At 37.8% G+C, this 24,978-nt stretch overlaps 1 protein-coding gene across 1 annotated transcript in view; it reads right to left on the bottom strand.

The window, feature by feature from the left end:
- MND1 (meiotic nuclear divisions 1) overlaps nt 1–24,978 on the bottom strand; it is an 83,169-nt gene that overhangs the window by 44,153 nt on the left and 14,038 nt on the right. The window contains exon 4 of the mRNA XM_027117224.1: nt 22,419–22,567. Coding sequence (XP_026973025.1) covers nt 22,419–22,567 — 149 coding nt within the window. The remainder of the gene's footprint in view (nt 1–22,418; nt 22,568–24,978) is intronic.

Genomic DNA, 24,978 nt, shown 5'->3' with positions numbered 1-24,978 from the left:
TGAACATAGGCACAAAAATCCTCAACAAAATATTAGCAAAACGAATTCAACAACACATTAAAAGGATCATAAACCATGATCAAGTGGGAGTTACCCCAGGAATGCAAGGATGGCCCAATATCCACAAATCAGTCAATGTGATACACCACACTGACAAATTTTTTATTTTAGTTTTTTAAAAATTTATTTTATTTTTTTAATTTTTGGCTGCGTTGGGTCTTCATTGCCGTGTGTGGGCTTTCTCTAGTTGCAGCAAGCGGAGGCTACTCTTTGTTGCGGTGCATGGGCTTCTCATTGCGGTGGCTCCTCTTATTGCAGATCACAGTCTCTAGGCACGTGGACTTCAGTAGTCATGGCACGCGGGCTTCAGTAGTTGTGGCATGCGGGCTCCAGAGCGCAGGTTCAGTAGTTGTGGCGCACGGGCTTAGTTGCTCCACAGCATGTGGGATCTTCCCAGACCAGGGCTTGAACCCATGTCTCCTGCACTGGCAGCCGGATTCTTAACCACTGCACCACCAGGGAAGCCCCACATTAACAAATTGAATAAAAATCATATGATCACCTAAACAGATGCAAAAACAAAAAGCTTTTGATGAAACTCAACATCCATTTATGATAAAAAAAACCCTCTCAACAAAGTGGGTATAGTGGGAACATACTTCAACATAATATGGGCCATATATGACAAACCTACAAACAACATTATACTCAATGGTTATAAGTTGAAAGCATTTCCTTCAAGATCAGGAACAAGACAACAATGCTCACTCTCACAGCTTCCATTCCACCAAAAAATTGTTAGAACTAATAAAATAATTCAGTAAAGCTGTAGGATACAAAACTAATATAAAGTATCTGTTGTGTTTCTATACACTAATAATGAACTATCAGAAAGAGAAATTAAGAAAACATTACCATTTACAGTTGCATCAAAAAGTGTAAAACATCTAGGAATAAATCTAACTAAGGAGATAAAGACCTTTACTTGGAAAACTATAAAACACTGACAAAAGAAATTAAAGACAAAATACACCATGCTCATGGATTGGAAAAATATTGTTAAAACAACCATTCTACCCAAGGCAATCTACAGATTCAAAACAATGACTATCAAAATACCAATGGCAATTTTCACAAAACTAGAACAAATAATTCCAAAATTTGTATGGAAACACTGAAGACCCCAAATAACCAAAACAATCTAAAGAAAGAAGAACGGGGCTTCCCTGGTGGCGCAGTGGTTAAGAATCTGCCTGCCAATGCAGGGGACATGGGTTCAAGCCCTGGTCTGGGAAGATTCCACATGCCACGGAGCAACTAAGCCCGTGAGCCACAACTACTGAGCCTGCACGTCTGGAGCCTGTGCTCCACAACGGGAGAGGCCACGACAGTGAGAGGCCCATGCACTGCGATGAAGAGTGGCCCCCGCTCACCGCAACTGGAGAAAGCCCTTGCACAGAAATGACGACCCAACACAGCCAAAAATAAATATAAATAAATAATTTTATTAACGAAAAAAAAAAAGAAAGAAAGAAGAACGAAGCTAGAGGTATCATGTGCCCTGATTTCAAACTATACTGCAAAGCTACAGTAATCAAAACAGTATGGTACTGGCACAAAAACAGACACATAGATCAATGGAACAGAACAGAGAGCTCAGAAATGAATCCACACACTTATGGTCAATTAATCTACAACAAAGGAGGCAAGAATATACAATGCGGAAAAGCCAACGCTTCAATAAACGGTGTTGGGAAAACTGGACAGCCACATGTACAAGAATCAAACTAGAACTTTCTCACACCATATACAAAAATAAACTCAAAATGGACTAAAGACTTAGATGTTAGACCTGATATCATACACCTATCAAAAAAAACACAGGCAATATGCTCTTTGACATGGATCTTAGCAAGATATTATTTTGGGTATGTCTCCTCAGGCAAGGGAAACAAAAGCAAAAGTAAACAAACGGGACTACATCAAACTAAAAAGCTTTTGCACAGTGAAGGAAACCATCAACAAAACAAAAAGGCCACCTACTGAATGGGATAAGATATTTACAAATGATATATTTGATAAGGGGTTACTATCCAAAATATACAAAGAATTCATACAATCCAACATCAAAAAACAAACAACTCAATTAAAAAATGGGCAGAGGATCTGAACAGATATTTTTTCCAAAGAAGATATACAGATGGCCAACAGACACATGAAACGATGTTCAATATCACTAATCATTAGAAAAATGCAAATCAAAGCTGCAATAAGATATCACCTCAGACCTGTCAGAATGGCTATCATCAAAAAGACAAGAAATAACAAGTGTTGGTGAGGATGCAGAGAAAAGAGAACCCTTGCATACTGTTGGTGGAAGTGTAAATTGGGGCAGCCACTATGGAAAAGGGTATGGAGGTTCCTCAAAAAATTAAAACTAGAACTACCATATGATCTAGCAATTCTGCTTCTGGGTATTTTTCCAAAGAAAACAAAATCACTAATTCAAAAAGATATATGCATTCCTATGCTCTTTGCAGCAATATTCACAATAGCCAAGATACGAAACAACCTAAGTGCCCACCACCGATAGATGAATGAATACAAAAGATGATACACAAACACACACACACACACACACACACAGGAATATTACTCACCCACAAAAAAGAATGAAATCTTGCCATTTGCAATGACATGGATGGACCTAGATGGTATACTAAATGAAATAAGTCAGAGAAAGGCAAATACCATATAATTTCACTTATATGTGGAATCTAAAAAACAAAACAAATGAACACATATAACAAAACAGAAAAAGAGTCATAGATACAGAGAAGAAACAGGTGATTGCCAGAGGGGAGCAGGTGAGGGACGAGTGAAATATGTGAAGGAAATGAAGAGGTACAAACTTCCAGTTACAAAATAAATGAGTCATGGGGATGAAATGTACAGCATGGGGAATATAGTCAATAAAAATTAAGATAAAATGGGGCACTTCCCTGGTCGTGCAGTGGTTAAGAGTCTGCCTGCCAATGCAGGGGACAGGGGTTCAAGCCCTGGTCCAGGAGGATACCACATGCTGCGGAGCAACTGGGCCCGTGTGCCACACTACTAAGTCTGTGCTCTGGGGCCTGCGAGCCACAACTACTGAGCTCATGTGCCACAACTACTGAAGCCTGTGTGCCTATAGCCCATGCTCTGCAACAGGGGAGGCTGCTGCAATGAGAAGCCTGCGCACCGCAACAAAGAGTAGACCCCCCTCACCACAACTAGAGAAAGCCCATGCACAGCAACGAAGACCCAACGCATTTAAAATTAAAATTTAAAAATTAAAAAAAACTTTTTTAATAAAATGGGAATAAAGCAATAGAGTCATGAATCTAAAACATAGCCTAGATCAGTGGTCCCCAACCTTTTTGGCACCAGGGACCAGTTTTGTGGAAGACAATTTTTCCACAGACCAAGGGAAGGGGGTATCATTTCAGGATGATTCAAGTACATTACATTTATTGTGCACTTTATTTCTATTATTATTACATTGTAATATATAATGAAATAATTATACAACTCACCAAAATGCAGAATCAGTAGGATCCCTGAGCTTGTTTTCACTTGCCACTCACTGATAGGGTTTTGATATGTGTGCAAGCAACTGATTTATTATGGCCTCTGTGCAGTCAAACCTCTCTGCTAATGATAATCTGTATTTGCAGCCACTCCCCAGCGATAGCATCACCCCTTCAGCTCCACCTCAGATCATCCAGCATTAGATTCTCATAAGGAGCATGAAACCTAGATCCCTCACATGCGCAGCTCACAGTAGGTTCCTATGAGAATCTAATGCCACTGCTGATCTGACAGGAGGTGGAGCTCAGGAGGTAATGCGAGCAATGGGGAGCGGCTGTAAATACATATGAAGCATCGCTTGCTCGCCCGCTGCTCACCTCCTGCTGTGTTGCCTGGTTCCTAACAGGCCATGGACTGGTACTGGTCTGTAGCCTGGGGGTTGGGGAACCCCTGATCTAAGGGAGTAAGTATGGAGAAGAAAACATCCTTTAGAATGATTCTTGAAAAACATGAAGTGGAGAGAAGAAAACAGTAGTAAATGAAAGCAGAATGGTCAGAGAAAGATTAATTATCAAGAGTAAAGAGCTCTAAGAGACAGTCAACCTCATCAAAACTGTTAGAAGGAAGGGGTTATGAAGAGAGTAAGGCAGAAGAATGGCACTGAAAGCATTAAGTGTTGGCACTAAAAGCAGCGAAATTCCAGAGACGAAACTGAGGCAGCAGGCATCAAAAGCAAAACAGAATTTGCTACCTCTTCTCCATTCTATAATAGTGCCTGCTCGTTTCTCTTTTGCTAAACACGCGTTAATTAATTAATTCAATTTATTTACGGTCTAGTCTTTGCACTAAAGTATGAATTCACCGAGGACAGGGCTATGTCTTAATCTTTTTATTTCTAGCACCTAGCATGGTGCCACAGTACATGCTGAAGGATGGTTGTACTTCACAAGAACTTGCTGAAGGACCGAATGGCTCCCCATTTTACTCAGGATAAAACTATGTGACAGCATGGATGGCCTTACATTGCCTGGCCACCTTCCCACTTTATCTCTATGCTCTGAGTTCTACTACTCCCTTTCACTTATACTTACTCTAGCCAGACTGGCCTCTTTGACGTTTCTTAAACTTACTGGGTATGCTGGTGTTGTGAGGCCTTTGTGTTGGCTGTTTTCTCTGTCCAAACATTGTCTCTCTCTGGATGTTTCTCCCCAAGATATATTCACAGGTTAACTCCCTCTCCTCCTTCAAATCTCACTTTCTCAAGGTCTACTCTGACTACTCTATTTTAAATCTGCATCCCACCCCCCAACTCTAGTACTATTTAAAAATTTTTTTTCACATACCCACCACTATTTCATACAATACATAGTTTGCTTAGTGATGTTTATTGTTTGATGTCTGTCTCCCTCCACTAGAATGTGAGCTCCACAAAGGTAGGGATCTTTGTCTGTTTTGCTCACTGATGCATGACCCAAGCACCCTGAATGGTGCCTGGCCCAGAGTCTGCTCAATAAATAAACACATGAGTCACAGTGACAGACAGAAAATGAGAGTCTGCCAGAAGGTGTGGTGATACTTTCTCAGCACTGTGAGTATCTGAGGATATTTCAAATGCAGATACTGGAAAAATCCAGGAAAGGAAGAGAAAGCTGGTAAGAAAGAAGCGATGGAAAACACATAGACTTGCCATAGGTGTGATCAAGCACAGGTGGCCTTGGTGAAGAAAGTAGGGATAGGGGAAGTAGAAAAATAAATGAATGTCTGTATGTGAGAAAGTTTGAAAAGCTAAGACCTGATGCTCTCAGTCTTTTCCATCAAGTAGAATGCAATATCAAAACTCCAAAAAGAACTGGTAATTTTACTTAAGAACTACAAATAGGAAGTAGCTTTGTAATTTAGCTTATTAAGAGGAGAAATGAAAAGTTGCCAACTATTTACCGTTTATATATATATGTGAACTTTGTGATATCAAAGGCTACAAAAATAAAAGTTCCTTCTTATCTGGAAGAGATAGTAAAAATTATAAATCAAGAATGGAATCATTAAAATGTCTAGTGGTGACTTGTAATCCTTATTGAAAATTATTTGAAGAGGTAATATCCAATACAATAAAGACAGAAAGAACTTCCACTGAGAAAAACTGGCTTGATTTTGATGCATATTACTTCTCACAGTTTTATTTCCTAAGAAAAGTCCATTTTGGAACATTAGTTAAGCATAATTATGGAAGTTTATACTGTGATTATGCCATTAGGTGATGAGCCTCTGGCTTACTACAGGAAATCAATGGAATTCTTGTCTCATTAACAAAGGGATACGGAGCTTTGACATGGGAGAGGCAAATATAAAACTTTTTTTGAGAGAGAAAGTTGCACTATCTTCTATGAAACAAATCAGTTTATTTTAATAAACTGAACATAACCTGATAATCCTAACTAAAGAAGCAAGTAATGTCACTTCAAAAAATTGTCACATTCTTCTTCATTTTCTTTTTTCTTTCTTTATGTAAATAAAAACAATGATGAGCAACAAACTACAAATGCAACAAGCCATACAGTCTCTGTGTACTCTCCACTGTCAAGAGTCACTTACCTGTTATAATAGCTACCAATGACTGCCTTTAGAGAGCCAGGCCTGCAGAGGATGCAGTATATACGTGACCTCACTGGAGGTTTTGATATTGCCATTTTACAGATTAAGGAACTGAGATCCAGAGAGATTAGGTAATTTGATCAGGTAGTAAAGGGCAATATTGCTGGTTTAATCCAGGTCATCTGGATACCAAAGCCTATGTTTTTCACTGAGAATCCTGTTCTTCTGGGCATCATACTAATACATTAAATTTGTTAACTTTCTAAATACAAATACACAACGTCCAGAACAATTTCAAGGGAGGCATCTCCAAGGGAAAAAAAGAAACTATATTTTGAGCTATAAAGCATATACTTAGCTAATATTAATACTTTGTTTTGTTTTGCTTTTGGCCGTGCCGTGCGGCATGTGGGATCTTAGTTCCTCGACCAGGGATCAAACCCGCGCCCCCTGCATTGGAAGCACACAGTCTTAACCCCTGGACCGCCGAGGAAGTCCCCTAATACTAATACTTTGAAACAAGGGATTAGAATAAAATGGCATTTTTGATCAAGAAGAACCTTTCAATGCAGAAACTAAAATTTCTAAAATAAATAAGAGCTTCTGATATTTAAAAAATCTCAGCAGATAAAATGTGAACACGTATCAATGAAAATATATTTGTACAGCAAAAATAGCAAAAAAGAGGTTATCTATACAACAAATAAGATATTGGGCAAGTATTTCCCTATTTCAAGGATCTATAAAAGCACAAATATTATTTTGTTGATGCCCTGCATCACCCCTACAACCAAACAGGAAAAAATCAACGATAAAGCAGAGCATTTTCTGTATAACCCATGTATTCACAGGGAACAGGCTACATAACCATTAAACACTTTTATCTGATCAATCGTGCTGCAGTTACAGAATTTATACTCTCACAAAATAACATCCTATTTATAACACTATGCCTGCAGCCAAGCCTTTTGGTTGACTGACTCATCTAAGCCGTCCCAAACCTCCTTCCTCCCTTTTACCCACTTCCACTCCTAGTCTCCTCTATAGAGAGATGTGACACTGTTTCGCTCTATAGATGTAACCCAAAGTCTGTTGGAGAGCTCTGAGAAAGCTTTTGTTTTCCTGCTAAGAGAGACAGACATTCCAGCAGCTTCCCTTTCCCCTCTTCCATACTATCCCTCAGATATGGCAAGAGGAGCCGTGGCAGCCATCTCATGACCATGATGGAAAGGCCAAGAGGACCACAAAGATGCAGACATACCACTAAGCCACCGATCAACATTAACAGATACCTACCTCTAGACTATATGTGAGAAAAATAAACTTCCATTTATTTAAGCCACTGTTAGTCAGATATTCCATTATTTTTAGACAAAAGCATTCTTGATCAAACATACAACTTTCAGGCTAACAAGAACATGGTTTAGAAGCTGGTCAGTTGTCTGATGTGTTCATTCATTCATTTGTTTACATGGTTAAATGCCTACTTTACACCAGAATTTAGTACTAGGTTTTGGGGACAGAAAGTTGAATATGGCTTTTAGCTTGAGTCACTCACACTCAATACAAGAGGGAGATGTGTAAACAAGACAAGTGTGATAAATGCTCTAACAGAGCATGAACAAACTTCAATGATAGCACAAAGAGGAACCATGAGATTTCTTTCTCATCGTTGTTTTGAAAGTCAAAGTCTAGGTTTAAGTCAGAAAAATATAAGACCAGCCAGAACCAGTCCTGTTCTGTCCTCTTCAAATGACAGACTGAAGACAGGAGAGGCAGGAGAGTCTAAGAGGAAAGGAAGAACATTAGACACTGTTGAGGGTTTCTGATAAGGGCCCTTATCTACCCTCTCTGGTATTGTAAGATTAGCTACAAATACAGATACAGGAGTGCAACTAGAAAACCTGGAGGGCATAGGAACAGAGAAAACCTATCACTTCCTGTCTGGAACCCTGGGAAGAAGCAGCCTCACAGGTACTGTCCACACCATCATGGCACAGGAGGTGCAATGTTTGCCTCTGTTTTCTGGAGCAAAGTGGGCCTGGGACAATGGCTAGCTGGGCAATTTCACAGTGCACACGCCTTATGTGGCCTCCATACTGCCAGTGGAAGCATCTTTCTAAAATAAGGTTCTGACGGTCTCACTTCCTACTCAAAATTCTTCAGCTTAGATACACAGAGCCCTTCATTATCAGGATCTGCCTACCAATTTAGCTTTGGCTCATTCATCCCTCACGCACAATTGAGCGGTACAAAACAACTCAAGATTCTCTCATACATTATGTAGTCCATACACATCTATCTGGTCTTGGCATATAATAACAAAAGCTAAAGCACTTACTATGGATTAGTCATTGTTGTAGGCAGTTATATACAACACATTTAATTGTCACAACTACCCTGTGAAGTAGGAAATATTACGACCACTTTATAGACGAGAAAACAGAGACACAAGAGGTTTCTAGTAAATGGAAGAAGTTGGATTTGAATCTAGAGAGTCTGGGTCTAGAGTCCACTCTCTTAAACCGCTGTGCTACACTGCCTTAACATACAGGTCTCTGTACTCAGAATGCCCTTCACCCTCAACTCCCTTATGGACTCCCATACATCTTTCCAGAATGAACTTAAATGTCTCCTTCCTTAACTGTAAAGCCTTTCCTTAGCAGAACTAACCTTCACCCTCCGCCATCCTCTTCCATGTTGTACATTACCACACCATACTGCAGAGATTTGTTGACAGGTGTGTCTCCTCACTAGACTGAAGTCCTGGAGGACAGGAACTACCTAATTTATCATTATATCCCTCTCATTAGTCTCAATGCCTGCCGTAGCAAGCATTCACTAAACATTTACTGAATTGAATGAATTTCAATAGAGGTAATGCCTATTTCTATTCAAAAACATTTCAAGTTGTCCACACAGCCCAAGAGTGGACTTACTCTCTATCCACTCAGTTTTACCAATAAAGAATTCCATATACTGATGGTTCCCAACGTGTGATGGTTTGACTTACAATTTTGCAACTTCATGATGGTGCAAAAGCAATCCACATTCAGTAGAAATTGTATTTGGAGTTTGGATCTTGTCCCAGCTAGTGATAGGCAGTACATACTCCCCGTGATGCTGCATGCTGAGCAGCAGCTCCCAGCAGCTCCCAGGCAGCCATGCCATCGCCAGGGTAAACCACCAACATGCTTACCACCATTCTGTACCCAGACAACACTTCTGCTTTTCACTTTCAGTATTCATAAATTACATGAGATATTCAACACTTTACTATAAAATAGGCTTTGTGTCAGATGATTTTGCCCAACTGCAGGCTAATGTAGGTGTTCTGAGCCTTTATAAGGTAGGCTAGGCTAAGCTATGATGTTCGGTGGGTTAGGTGTATTAAATGCATTTTTGACTTGCCATAGTTTCAACTTCCCATGGGGTTACTAGACGTAACCCCACTGTAAGTGGAGGAAGATCTGTACTCATTTCTAAAAACTGGTAAAAAGGTTTTTTTACTACCTTCCACTAGTAATAAATAGGTTGCAAACCAGAACTTGGTGAAGAACTAAGGAAGATCTCAGCAGAGCAAGAAAACAAAGGGTATGATTTCTGTAATTCTGACCCTTTAAATTTAAAAAATCGTTAAAAACTGCTACAAAGACTTGCTGCAGCACTGATGAAACTCTCTGAATCAATGGACTGTTATCAAGACTAACTTCACATCTTTTGTTTCCTCTAATTCTCATTCACTTCTAGCCTCCAGAACCATAAGAAATAAATGTCTGTTGTTTATAAGCTACCAAATCTGTGGTATTTTGTTACAGCAGCCTGAATGGACTAAGATAAACTCTTAAAACTGTCCCTGGCTGAGTGCTCAGTAAATTCTGGCTACCGTTACCACAACAGCATCAGTGGCTCCCTCTGTTCCCCTCAGTAATCTCCATCCATCTAAATCTAGGCAACTTTCAGCTCAAAATAATCATTTCTAAGAAGTCTCCCTTAACTATATAGACTTTTTTTTCATAAAAGCTAATTAACATCTTTTCATTAAAAGTTAATTAACTACGTAAGGTATTTATCTTGCCCTACCGAGTGATGTATAAATTATCTCAACATGAAACACATATTCTGTTATTTTTATATTGCTCAAAGAACTTAGCACCAAGCATGTACAGAGGCACACAGTGAATATCTGTAGAAGCAGTTAATACAATCCACACACAGTTGATGGTTTATTTGCTATCTTAGAAAATGTCACAGAGAAACATAAATTATAACCATGAGGATTTTTAGACTGTCTTTAATAATGATCAACATATACAACCTAAAGGCAAGAGAGAAAAAAAAATGTCTCTTGATTTAATTTTCAGACTTGCTACAAGAATGCCCATTCTCAAGAGACAAGTACATTCCTGTACATAATTGGAATCACTGGCAGAAGCGAAGCAGAACAGAACGATAGGAAAAAAAAAAATTAAGATCTCCCTCTCTCTAATCTGGAAGTAATTAACAAGAAACTCAAAAGAAGTTAACATTTTACTTTGGCAATATGTTGAACAAACTGATCTTTCAGTGCACTTGAATTTGGAATCTGCTTCAATTCAAAATTAGCTGAGTGACTTCTATCTTTATATAAATCCCACCATCTCTTGCAGCATTTTTAATCTCTATCACTCATTCAGGCAGTCAGCCATATAACACTTTTCACTTTTCATTTTACTATTTCATGTGTATATATCTTATCTTCAGCACAGGTTACAGGTTCTTTCTTAACAAAGCATGGATCTTGATTTCTACTTTTTCGAATTACCTCCAGTATCTGGTAAAATGTTTTGCACACAGTGGACCCTCAAATATTTGTTCTAACTGAACAAATAAACTTACAGTATATACTCCTGGGTGAGTACTAATTTAGTCAAATCTCCAGCCACTACATAACTGAGTGCCTATGTACACTGGCACTTTACATACACCACTTAATCCACTCAACCCTTTGAAGTAGATACAAACATTTTTTTACAAATTGGGAAACTTTATAAAGGTTTCAAAGAGCTTAAGAAATTTTTCCAAGATACTTACAACTAGTAAAAAGTGAAACTGTGATTTCAATCCATGTTTGATTTCTAACTACTTCTCCTCCCGTTAAGCCATATTGCTTCTCTAAAATGATGAGCGCCCTTCAAAGCCATGGTTGAGGGGCATAGTATGATACTGACATTCCCTCTTAAATTTCAGTGAGAGAATAAAGTAGGTTTAGGTTGGTGAAATGGTACTGAGTTTCTTTTTTAATTTTTGAATTTTATTTTATTTTTTATACAGCAGGTCCTTATTAGTCATCCATTTTATACACATCAGTGTATACACGTCAATCCCAATCGCCCAATTCAGCACACCACCACCACCACCACCCCCGTCACTCTCCCCCCTTGGTGTCCATACATTTCTTCTCTACATCTGTGTCTCAATTTCTGCCCTGCAAACTGGTTCATCTGTACCATTTTTCTAGGTTCCACATATATGCATTAATATACGATATTTGCTTTTCTCTTTCTGACTCACTTCACTCTGCATAACAGTCTCTAGATCAATCCACATCTCAACAAATGACCAAATTTCGTTACTTTTTATGGCTGAGTAATATTCCATTGTATATATGTACCACAACTTCTTTATCCATTCATCTATCGATGGGCATTTAGGTTGCTTCCATGACCTGGCTGCAGTGAACACTGGGGTGCATGTGTCTTTTTGAATTATGGTTTTCTCTGGGTATATGCCCAGTAGTGGGATTGCTGGATCATATGGTAATTCTATTTTGACTTTGTGAAGGAACCTCCATACTCTTCTTTATAGTGGCTGTATCAATTTACATTCCCACCAACAGTGCAAGACGGTTCCCTTTCCTCCACACCCTCTCCAGCATTTGTTTTCAGATTTTCTGATGATGCCCATTCAAACTGGTGTGAGGTGATACCTCATTATAGTTTTTTTTTTCATTGTAGCTTTGATTTGCATTTCTCTAATAATTAGTGATGTTGAGCAGCTTTTCATGTGCTTCTTGGCCACCTGTATGTCTTCTTTGGAGAAATGTCTATTTAGGTCTTCTGCCCATTTTTGGATTGGGTTGTTTGTTTTTTTAATATTGAGCTGCGTGAGCTGTTAATATATTTTGGAGATTAATCCTTTGTCCGTTGATTCGTTTGAAATTATTTTCTCCCATTCTGAGGGTTGTCTTTTGGTCTTCTTTATGGTTTCCTTTGCTGTGCAAAAGCTTTGAAGTTTCATTAGGTCCCATTTGTTTTTGTTTTTATTTCCATTACTCTAGGAAGTGGATCAAAAAGATCTTGCTGTGGTTTATGTCAAAGAGTGTTCTTCCTACGTTTTCCTCTAAGAATTTTATAGTGTCCGGCCTTACATTTACATTTTGAATCCATTTTGAGTTTATTTTTGTGTATGGTGTTAGGGAGTGTTCTAATTTCATTCTTTTATATGTAGCTGTCCAGTTTTCCCAGCACCACTTATTGAATAGACTGTCTTTTCTCCATTGTATATCCTTGCCTCCTTTGCCATAGATGAGTTGACCATAGGTGCATGGGTTTATCTCCGGACTTCCTATCTTGTAGCATTTATCTATGTTCCTGTTTTTGTGCCAGGACCATATTGTCTTGATTACTGTAGCTTTGTAGTATAGTCTGAAGTCAGGGAGTCTGATTCCTCCATCTGTTTTTTTCCCTCAAGACTGCTTTGGCTATTCGGGGTCTTTTGTGCCTCCATACAAATTTTATGATTTTTTTTGTTCTAGTTCTGTAAAAAATGCCATTGGTAATTTGATAGGGATTGCACTGAATCTGTATATTGCTTTGAGGAGTATACTCATTTTCACAATATTGATTCTTCCAATCCAAGAACATGGTATATCTCTCCATCTGTTGCAGAAAGAAAGAAACTATTCTTTCATCAGTGTCTTATAGTTTCCTGCATACAGGTCTTTTGTCTCCTAGGGTAGGTTTATTCCTAGGTATTTTATTCTTTCTGTTGCAATGGTATATGGGAGTGTTTCCTTAATTTCTCTTTCAGATTTTTCATCATCAGTGTATAGGAATGCAAGAGATTTCTGTGCATTAATTTTGAATCCTGCAACTTTACCAAATTCATTGATTAGCTCTAGTAGTTATCTGGTGGCATCTTTAGGATTCTCTATGTATAGTACCATGTCATCTGCAAACAGTGACAGTTTTACTTCTTCTTTTCCAATTTGGATTCCTTTTATTTCTTTTTCTTCTCTGATTTCTGTGGCTAGGACTTCCAAAACTACGTTGAATAAGAGTGGTGAGAGTGGACATCCTTGTCTTGTTCCTGATCGTAGAGGAAATGCTTTCGGTTTTCACCACTGAGAATGATGTTTGCTGTGGGTGTGTCATATATGGCCTTTACTATGTTGAGGTACGTTCCCCCTATTCCCACTTTCTGGAGAATTTGTAGCATAAATGGGTGTTGAATTTTGTCAAAAGCTTTTTCTGCATCTATTGAGATGATCATACGGTTTTTTTTCTTCAATTTGCTAATATGGTGTATCACATTGATTGATTTGCATATATTGAAGAATCCTTGCATCCCTGGGGTAAATCTCACTTTATCATGGTATATGATCCTTTTAATGTGTTGTTGGATTGTGTTTGCTAGTATTTTGTTGAGGATTTTTGCATCTATATTCATCAGAGATATTGGTCTGTAATTTTCTTTTTTTATAGTAGCTTTGTCTGGTTTTGGTCTCAGGGTGATGGTGGCCTCATAGAATTGAGTTTGGGAGTGTTCCTTCCTCTGAATTGTTTCAAAGAGTTTGAGAAAGATAGGTGTTAGCTCTTCTCTAAATGTCTGATAAAATTCACCTGTGAAGCCATCTGGTCCTTGACTTTTGTTTGTTGGAAGAGTTTTAATCACAGTTTCAATTTCATTACTTGTGATTGGTCTGTCCATATTTTCTATTTCTTCCTGGTTCATTCTTGGAAGGTTATACCTTTCTAAGAATTTGTCCATTTCTTCCAGGTTGTCCATTTTATTGGCATAGAGTTGCTTGTAGTAGTCTCTTAGGATGCTTTGTATCTCTGCAGTGTCTGTTGTAACTTCTCCTTTATCATTTCTAATTTTATTGATTTGAGTCCTCTCCCTCTTTTTCTTGATGAGTCTGGCTAACGGTTTATCAATTTTGTTTATCTTCTCAAAGAACCAGCTTTTAGTTTTATTGATCTTTGTTATTGTTTTCTTTGTTTCTATTTCATTTATTTCTGCTCTGATGTTTATGATTTCTTTCCTTCTGCTAACTTTGGGTTTTGTTTGTTCTTCTTAGTCTAGTTCCTTTAGGTGTAAGGTTAGATTGTTTATTTGAGATTTCTCTCGTTTCTTGAGGTAGGCTTGTATAGCTATAAACTTCCCTCTTTTGCTACATCCCATAGGTTTTGGATCATTGTGTTTTCATTGTCATTTGTCTCTAGGTATTGTTTGACTTCCTCTTTGATTTCTTCAGTGATCTCTTGGTTATTTAGTAATGTATTGTTTAGCCTCCATGTATTTGTGGTTTTCATGTTTTTTTCCCTGTAATTCACTTCTAATCTCATAGTGTTGTGGTCAGAAAACATGCTTGATATGATTCAATTTTCTTAAATTTACTAAAGCTTGATTTGTCACCCAAGATGTGATCTATCCTGGAGAATGTTCTGTGCGCACTTGAGAAGAAAGTGTAATCTGCTGTTTTTGGATAGAATGTCCTATAAATATCAATTAAATCTATCTGGTCTATTGTGTCATTTAAAGCTTGTGTTTCCTTATTAATTTTCTTTCGGGATGATCTGTCCATTGCTGTAAGTGAGGTGTTAAATTCCCCCACTATTATTGTGTTACTGTTGATTTCCTCTTTTATAGCTGTTAGCAGTTGCCTTATGTATTGAGGTGCTCCTACGTGCATATATATTTATAATTGTTATATTTTCTTCTTGGATTGATCCCTTGATCATTATGTGTGGCCTTCCTTGTCTGTTGTAACACTGTTTATTTTAAAGTCTGGTTTATCTGAGACGAGTATTGCTACTCCAGCATTCTTTTGATTTCCATTTGCATGAAATATCTTTTTCCATCCCCTCATTTTCAGTCTGTATGTGTCCCTAAGTCTGAAGTGGGTCTCTTGTAGACAGCATATATATGGGTCTTGTTTTTGTATCCATTCAGCAAGCCTGTGTCTTTTGGTTGGAGCATTTAATCCATTCATGTTTAAGGTAATTATCGATATGTATGTTCCTATGACCATTTTCTTAATTGTTTTGGGTTTTTTTTGTAGGTCCTTTTCTTCTCTTGTGTTTCCCACTTAGAGAAGTTCCTTTAGCATTTGTTGTAGAGCTGGTTTGGTGGTGCTGAATTCTCTTAGCTTTTGCTTGTCTGTAAAGCTTTTGATTTCTTCATCAAATCTGAATGAGATCCTTGCCGGGTAGAGTAATCTTGGTTGTAGGTTCTTCCCTTTCATCACTTTAAGTATATCATGCCACTCCCTTCTGGCTTGTAGAATTTCTGCTGAGAAATCAGTTGTTAACCTTATGGGAGTTCCCTTGTATGTTATTTGTTGTTTTTCCCTTGCTGCTTTCAATAATTTTTCTTTGTCTTTAATTTTTGCCAATTTGATTCCTTTGTGTCTTGGCATGTTTCTCCTTGGGTTTATCCTGTATTTGACTCTCTGCGCTCCTGGACTTGGGTGGCTCTTTCCTTTCCCATGTTAAGGAAGTTTTCGACTATAATCTCTTCAAAGATTTTCTCGGGTCTTTTCTCTCTCTCTTCTCCTTCTGGGACCCCTATAATGCGAATGTTGCTGCATTTAATGTTGTCCCATAGGTCTCTTAGGCTGTCTTCATTTCTTTCATTCCTTTTTTTTATTCTGTTCCGCAGCAGTGATTTCCATTATTCTGTCTTCCAGGTCACTTATCCGTTCTTCTGCCTCAGTTATTCTTCTACTGATTCCTTCTAGTGTAGTTTTCATTTCAGTTATTGCATTGTTCATCTCTGTTTTTTTGTTCTTTAATTCTTCTAGGTCTTTGTTAAACATTTCTTGCATCTTCTCAATCTCTGCCTCCATTCTTTTTCCGAGGTCCTGGATCATCTTCACTATCATTTTTCTGAATTCTTTTTCTGGAAGGTTGCCTATCTCCACTTCATTTAGTTGCTTTTCTGGGGTTTTATCTCATTCCTTCATGTGGTACATAGCCCTCTGCCTTTTCATCTTGTCTATCTTTCTGTGAATGTGGTTTTTGTTCCACAGGCTGCAGGATTGTAGTTTTTCTTGCTTCTCAGTACTGAGTTTTTGTGTGTGTGTGTGTGTGTGTGTGTGTGTGTTTTAATATTTATAGCAAATACCAAGTGATATCAATCTTTTATGAATGACATATCAAAATCTCACTCTGCAGTGCTGAGAACAGAAGGTATAGGACCTACTGCCTATGACTCGAACTGTGACTTCTGAGCAAGAGTGTGAGATTAACCTTTGACCTCCAGCTTGTATATGGGGCTGCGAGGATAGGAGTATGTCACCAAACACACTGGAAGCCAACCCTCAGACCAGTAGGGAAAGGAGTTTATTGACAGCAACTAATTACAACATCTTATCCCTCATTCAGAATAAATAAACAATGATATTAAGTTCACTTATTAAAAATAGATTCACTACACTAGCAAGAATCTCTTGCTTACTTTTTATGCCAAACTCCTTCACTTGCTAAATAGAGATTATGTTAAATCCAGAGGCGAAGAAATGAAAAGCATACATTTGGCCAGATTATCTCTGGTTTACAAAGTCAAAAAAGAAATGCTTAATCAGCACCTGTTATGGCTAGTTTCAGGCATGAATAACTGTCTGGAAGAAGGTAAGAAACAATACCAGAAACACCAACCATAAAGAAACAAGTTAATAAACTGGACTTCCCTAAAAACTTAAAACTTCAACTCTCCTAAACACAGGTAATAAAACAAAAAAAAATGAATCACTGACTGGAAGAAAACATTTGGAAAGCATTTATCTGATAAAGGATCTGTACCCAGGATGTGCAAAGAACTATCTAAACTTAATAATAAAAACAAACATATAGATTTTAAAAAAGGCAAAAGATCTGTATACAGACACTTCATCAATGAAGATATATGGATGACAAACAAACACATGCAAAATACTCAACATTGTTAGTCACCGGGGAAATGGAAACTAAAACCACAAGATATCATTACATACTTATTAGAATGGGTATCATACCAAGTATTAATGAGGATGTGGAGAGATCAGAACTCTCATACACTGTTGGCAGGAACCTAAAATAGCACAGGTGCTTTGGAAAACAGTCTTGGCAATCTCTTAAAAATTTATACATACAACTACCATATGATCCAGCCATTCCGTCCCTAGGTATTTATGCAATATAAACTAAAAGATATGTTCATACAAAGACATATATGAATATTCATAGAAGCTTTATTTATAATAACTCCAAACTAAAACAAACAAAACCCCCAAATGCCCATCAACAGGTAAACAACTGTTGCATATCTATACAATGAAATACCATTCAGCAATAAAAATGCATGAGTAATATATACAGCAACATGGACACATCTCAGTTATGCTAAGTATAAGAAGCCAGGAAATAGAGTATATAATGCATGATTCCCTTAATATAAAATTCTAGGAAATATAAACTAATGTATAATGGCAGAAGGCAAATCAGTGGTTGCCTGGGGATGGGGGCAAGGGAAGCAGTGTGTGTGTGTGTGTGTGTGTGTGTGTGTGTGTGTGTGTGTGTGTGTGTGTGTGTGTTGGGGGGTGGGGGAGGGTGGTGGGCAGGAGACAAAGATTAAAAAGGGGAATGAAGAAAATTTTAGGGGTGATGTGTATGCTCCTTATCTTGATGGTGGTGATGGTTCCATGGATGTATATATATGTCAAAACTTATCAGTATAGGGCTTCCCTGTTGGCGCAGTGGTTGAGAGTCCGCCTGTCAATGCAGTGGACATGGGTTCGTGCCCCAGTCTGGGAAGATCCCACATGCTGCAGAGCGGCTGGGCCCATGAGCCATGGCCGCTGAGCCTGCGCATCTGGAGCCTGTGCTCCGCAACGGGAGAGGCCATAGCAGTGAGAGGCCCGTATACCACAAAAAAACACAAAAAAAACAAGAAGAACTTATCAGTATATAAACTTTAAATATGAGCAACTTGGGTAGGTCAATTAATCCTCAATAAAGCTTTTTTTAAAAAAATAATCAAAAAGATAAGATTTATACATTTGGGAAGTAAAAAGAATGAAAAATCTGTGATATGTATCCTCTAAGATGGTCCCAATGATCCTTGCCTCTTGGTATTTATGCCCATGTATAATCTTTCCTTGAATATGAAATTTAATGATTTGTTGCTAGGGAATGGAATGAGGCAGAGGTGATGGGATGTCATTTCCAAGATTAAGATACAAAAACCCCTGTGGCTTCTGTCTTGGACTCTCCACACACATCTCCTCTGAGGAAAGGCAGCTGCCACATTGTGAGCTGTCCTATGGAGAAGCCCATGATATAAGGAACGAGGGAGGCAGCTGGCTAAAAGCTATCAAGGAATTAAGGCCATCAGTCCAATAGCCTTCCAGGAACTGAAGACCTCAGCCCCATAGCCTGTAGGGAACTAAATTCAATAACCATTAAGATTGAGTTCAGAAGTAAATCTTCTCCCAGATGAGCCTTCTGATGAGAATGCAGCCCTGGCCAACAGTCTGACTACAGCCTCATGTGAGACTCTGAGCCTAACTAAACTACAGCCTCATGTGAGACTTTGAGCCTAACTAAACCTGATCCACAGAAACTGTGAGATACAAATGTTTGTTTCTTTAAGCCATGAAGTTTTGGGGTATGCAGTTCTGTTCCAGCAATAGATAACTAATACAAGATCTAAGTCACATTTATATAAAAAAAGTCTTCAAAGCAAATTTAGCCATTTTGGATATATACTTTTAGAATACAAAGAGAGTATTTGACTAAAACTACATTAAATGGGGGCTTAATTTTCTTATGCAATTTGAAGTCCAAAGGTAAGGCACTCTAAGGCTAGTGCAGTGTGTCAAAATGCCACCAGAGACCCAAGCTCGTTTAATCCAGGCCCGGCCATTCTTAGGGAATGTCTTCATCCTAACACTTGTTACCTTAGGGTCACAATATGATCTCATGTCCATATCACAGATAAGAAGAAGGGGTTTTGCCTTTATCAGGAAAGTGAACATTTTCTCAGAAACCTCAAGCTAGTCTTCCACTTACATCTCATTCATCAAAAGTGTTTCCCACTGCCATTCTTAGATGCAAGGGAATCTGGGAAGATAAACATTTTTTAGCAAGACACACTGCTCCCTCAGCATAGTAAATGTTTTGTTAGTAATGAAGAAGGGGGCAATGTTTATTAGACAGGCAACCAGCAGTATTTGCTAAAGTCATACATTTTATTTATGGTAAAACCAAAAATATTGCAGGAGTTTATAGAAGGGCAAGAACACAGTAAGCTATGGGAGCTTGAGAAGGTTTCTGAGGGGAGATGTTTAGAACTGGCTAGGTAGAAAGGAAAGATGAGGGAAGTCTCAAGGGGGATAAAAGCAAGAACAAAAAGTCATAAAGACAGGAAAATGTAACAAGGCCTAAAAATAAATTACCCTGTATAAAGTTTTTAATTGCATAACTAAGTTTAAAAAAAAATCCTGAGTGATGAATATGCATGTTGTTTCCTAGCAAGGAAACAAAATGCATCATCATAGATATGCAACAAGCTCCTACTATATAGCACAGGGAACTATATTCAATATCTTATAATAAACTGTAATGGAAAAGAATCTGAAAAAGAATACACACACACACACACACACACACACACACACATATATATAACTGATTCACTTTGCTGTACACCTAAAACTAACACAACATTATAAATCAACGATACTCTAATAATAATTTTAAAAATGCAGCATCATGTTTAAGAGATGAGACATGGGCAAAGGATCTGAATGGGCATTTCTCTAAGGAAGATATACAAATGGCCAGTAAACATATGAAAAGATGGTCATGATTAGTCATAAGGGAAATGAAAGTCATAACCATAATGAGATACCACTTCAAACCCACTAGGATGGCTGGAATCAAAAAGTCAGGTAACAACAAGTTTTGGTGAGGATGTGATGAAACTGGAAGCCTCATACACTACTGCTGGGAATGCAAAATGGTGCAGCTACTTTAGAAAACAGTCTGGAAGTTCTTCAATCAATGAAATATAATGTTATCATATGACCCAGAAATTCCCAAGAGAAATAAAAACATATGTCCACATAAAAACTTGTACATGAAATTTTATAGCAGCATTATTCATAACAGTCAAAAGGTGGAAAAAACATAAATGGCCATCAACTGATGAGGAGACGAACAAAATGTGGTATATCCAAACAATGGAATATTATTTGGCCGTAAAAAGGAATGAAATACGGATATATTACAGCATGGATTAACCATGAAAACATTATGCTAAATGAAAGAAGCAAGTCAAGAAAGACACATATTATGTGATTCCATTCATATGAAATGTCCAGAACAAGGAAATCTACAGACACAGAAAGTAAATTAGTGGTTGCCTAGGGCTGAGGGGGTGTAGGTGGGCTGCTATGGCCTTGGTTCAAACCACCATTACTTCATAGCTGGATGATTCCAAGAACTTAACTACCTGGTTTCCTGCTTCCATTCTTTGTTCGCTAATGGATTCCAAATGCCTAGAACAGTATCTGGCACATCGAGGAAAGTAAGTATCCAATAAATCTGTTGTTGTTATTTTGACTTCAAATCCTGTGTTCTTTTTCACTTGATTTATTTTGTGGGTATGTATCTATCATGGGAGGATCCAAACCCCCTTCCTACTTTGGCTAATTGCAGGCACCAAAAGGAGGCAGCTACCTCCCACCATAGAAACTAGAAACCCCAATTATTTACTTCCCCAGTTCCCCTGATAACTAGAGTGTGGGCACATGGTCGAGGCTTGGCCAGTCTCATGTACCTCCAGAATTGTGAGCTGGTACAGAAGTTTCTTGGTGGTTTTTTGTTTGTTTGTTTTATTTTGGTGGCAGCAACATCTGGTTCTTCAGCCAGGAGTGCCAGTGGAGTTATCTTCTGAGGTCAGCAATGTCAATAGAGTTCGGTGCAGTGTTTGAGGCACCAGTATCCTCACCAGAAAGGCTTCATGGTGTGTTCTGGCTGTGGTCTGGCTGTGTATCCTCCCTCAGTTCCTGCCTACTTTTAGAACTGTGTGTCCACCCTTCCCCATGATTCTGGAAGTCTATCTTATATCTTTCAATAAATTTCTTTTCTGCTAATGTCAGCCAGAGTTAGTTTGTGTTGCTTGTAATTAAGAACACTGACTGAAAAAAGGCTCCCCATAAAGTTGAACCTTCTTAAACCGAGGAGCATCATTTTAAAAAGTGGTGTTTCAGGAGGATTTTCCTGTGAAGAAACACAATCTCACATAACCTCTAAACAGAGAGAAATTAATTTACTTTACTATTGTTGTTTAACTTTTCCTGTTCTTGTTATCTTCCAGAAAAATCGGGATTCTTTCTCCCTTCACCCCAAAACAAGTCCACAGCCCCTTTCCCTAAAGTTTCATTCCTTGCCTATATAGTAGTCCCCTCATATCTGTGGTTTCATATTCCATGGTTTCAGTTACCTGTGGTCAATCACAGTCTGAGAATATTAGATGGAAAATTCCAGAAATAAACAATTCATAAGTTTCAAATTGCATGCCATTCTGAGCAGCATGATGAAACGTTGCACCTTCCTGCTTCATACCACATGGGACGTGAGTCATCCCTTTGTCCAGTGTATCCTATCCATTAGTCACTTAGTAGCCACCTTGTTTATGGGGTTATTGTCATGGTACCACAATGCATGTTAAAAATTTAACGGAAGCCACTAAATGAAAAGAGGATTAAGTAAAACAAATTTCTTTCTTACAAAGCAAATCTATTATTTTAAATTGTGGTGGTGGTGGGACTTCCCTGGTGGTCCAGCGGTTAAGACTCCACGCTCCCAATGCAGGGGGTCTGGGTTCAATCCCTGGTCAGGGAACTAGATCCCACATGCCATAACTAAAGATTCCTCATGCTGCAACTAAGACCTGACGCAGCCAAATAAATAAATAAATATTAAAAAAAAAAAATTGTGGTGGTGTACCTGAGATTCCAGAACCTCCAGCTTACGTTTCCTGGCGTGAAGAGCTTTACTTGGAAAAGCCCAATAATAATTAGATGTTCCAATCCTCTCACAGTCAACCATACCATCATCAACCAAGCTTTGAAGGACTTCTTTTACTGACATAGCAGCTAGGAGAGATAATTTTTTAAAGACTTCATATTAAGACACATCATAAATCAAATTAAAAGGTCAATAACTGGGGAAACACTTGCAATAAATATTATAGATTGAGTCAATAAGTTAATAAATAAGGAGCTTTTAAAAATAATAATAAAAGAAGACAAATACTCCAACAGAAAAATAAAATAGATCAATGGGCATCTATAAAATATGTATGGTCAGGGACTTCCCTGGTGGTCCAGTGGTAAAGAATCCACCTTCCAATGCAGGGGGGACGCAGGTTCAATCCCTGGTTGGGGAACTAATATCCCACGTGCCGGGGGCAACTAAGCCCGTGCCACAACTACTGAGTTCGCGTGCCTCAACTAGAGAGCCTGCGTGCCGCAAACTAGAGCCCATGTGCCCTGAAGCCCATGAGCCACAACTAGAGAGAGAAAACCTGCACGCCACACTAGAGAGAAGCCCATGCACCACAACGAAGAGCCCACATGCTGCAACTAAGACCCGACACAGCCAAAAAAATAAATAAAATAAATAAATATTTTTTAAAATGTATGATATTTGTAATAATATCGTCAATAAACAAGAAAAATGTTCAAACCCACTAATAATTGAAGAAATGCAAAATAAAGCATGAGATACGATCTCTCGACTACCAAATTTAAAACACTAAAAATTGTAATAAAGGATTCAGGGAAATGGGTACTCTCAACATGGGTGGAAAAATGTGGCAATATGTACCTAAGACCTTAGGTTTATGCATACCTCTTACGCAGAAATTTCACTTTTATAAATTCAGCTAAAGAAAATAATGATGGATATGTATAAGGATGCTTGTCAAAGCACTGTTTTCAACAGCAAAACCCTGGAAATCAGTACAATAACGGGACTCAAAAGTACTTTTTTTGTAATGATATACAATGCATTCATTAAATTTACATTATAAAATATTTAATGGCCTGGATATATATACATCCAAAATGTATTATATAGAAAAGTAAGTTAAAAGACAGTATGCACTTATGTGACAGTAGTTATCTTGAATTAAGGTTAAGAGGCAATTTTTATTTCCTTCCTCTTGCTTATTTTTCGTATTTTTTTCAAACAATGAATATGTATTACCTTTCTTGCTAAGGAAACTAAAACAAAACTACTATATAAAATTAAACAATAAATAAATAAATATATTGGATGTTATGGTTAGGGGTAAGATTAAAAATCAGAAAAGAGTTTTTAAAATAGCATGTAAAAATACAAAGTCATATTTCACAAATGTCTGAAATTATAAACCATTCTTACTTTCTATCAAGTAAAACTATACCAAGAAATTATCCATATTTTAAAGTCCATTTTAATTTTCCCTAGAGCAGATCCCCCAATTTAATAAAATCTATTAAATATTTAAAGATTTAATAAATAAAATAATAAAGTCTACACCAAATGCAAAACATTCAACCTCATGTATAAAGAAGTACAAACTGAAATGAAATGTCAAAGAATTCTAAAAATGAAAATAGTTCTGAGAAACGAATTTGGGTATAATAGCCTTTCCTGAAGGCGATTTGAGAACACACATAAAAAGCCTAAAACTAGACAAGTCTCTTTTTCTATTCAATTTCTGGGGACATTTCTTAATGAAGTAATATGAGATTTGGAAAAAAGTTTACAGCAGGGGGAGAGGAAGGGGTGAATAGGTGGAGAAGCGCAGAGGATTCTTGGGGCAGTGAAAATATGGTGTATGATACCATAATGACACCGTAATGATGGATCCGTGTCATTACACATTTTTGTCCAAACCCATAGAATGTACAACACTAAGAGTGAATACTAATGTAAATTATGGACTTAGTGTGATTATGATGTGTCCACGCAGGTTTGTCAACTGTAACAAATGTATGATGGTAAATGATGTTGATAATAGGGGAAGTTATGCATGTGTGGCGGCAGGAAGTATAGGAGAAATACTGTGCCTTCCTCTCAATTTTGCTGTGAACCTAAAAATACTCAAAAAATAAGTCTTAGAAAAAATTTATGGATGGCATGTTAATTACACATTAATTTTAGCAGCAAAATTTGGTAACAACCTAGATGGTCAACAATAGCTAATGGGCTAAGCAAATTATGGCACAGTGGGTGGCCACAGAATGAAACATTAGGAGATGCAGATGTTGTAAATCATTTTTTTTTAAAGCAAATGACATAGGAAAGTGTAGATGATATGATGGTATATGGAAAAATACACGAACACAAAACTGTATATGCAGCATGGTTCCCTCTTAGAGAAATAGACAGATACATACAAACACAGATAAACAGAACCTAAGAATAAGATATCAAAATACACCAAAATGTTAACAGTGGTGATCTCAGAATAGAGGGATTATGAACAACCTTTATTTTTATTATATTCTTCATAATT

Source organism: Aethalodelphis obliquidens, unplaced genomic scaffold, assembly GCF_003676395.1.
Source record: "Aethalodelphis obliquidens isolate GAN/ISIS:26980383/991018 unplaced genomic scaffold, ASM367639v1 scaffold17, whole genome shotgun sequence".
Taxonomy (NCBI): domain Eukaryota; kingdom Metazoa; phylum Chordata; class Mammalia; order Artiodactyla; family Delphinidae; genus Aethalodelphis; species Aethalodelphis obliquidens.
The sequence above is the reverse complement of the archived record's forward strand: the minus strand, read 5'-3'. Positions and strand labels throughout refer to the sequence as shown.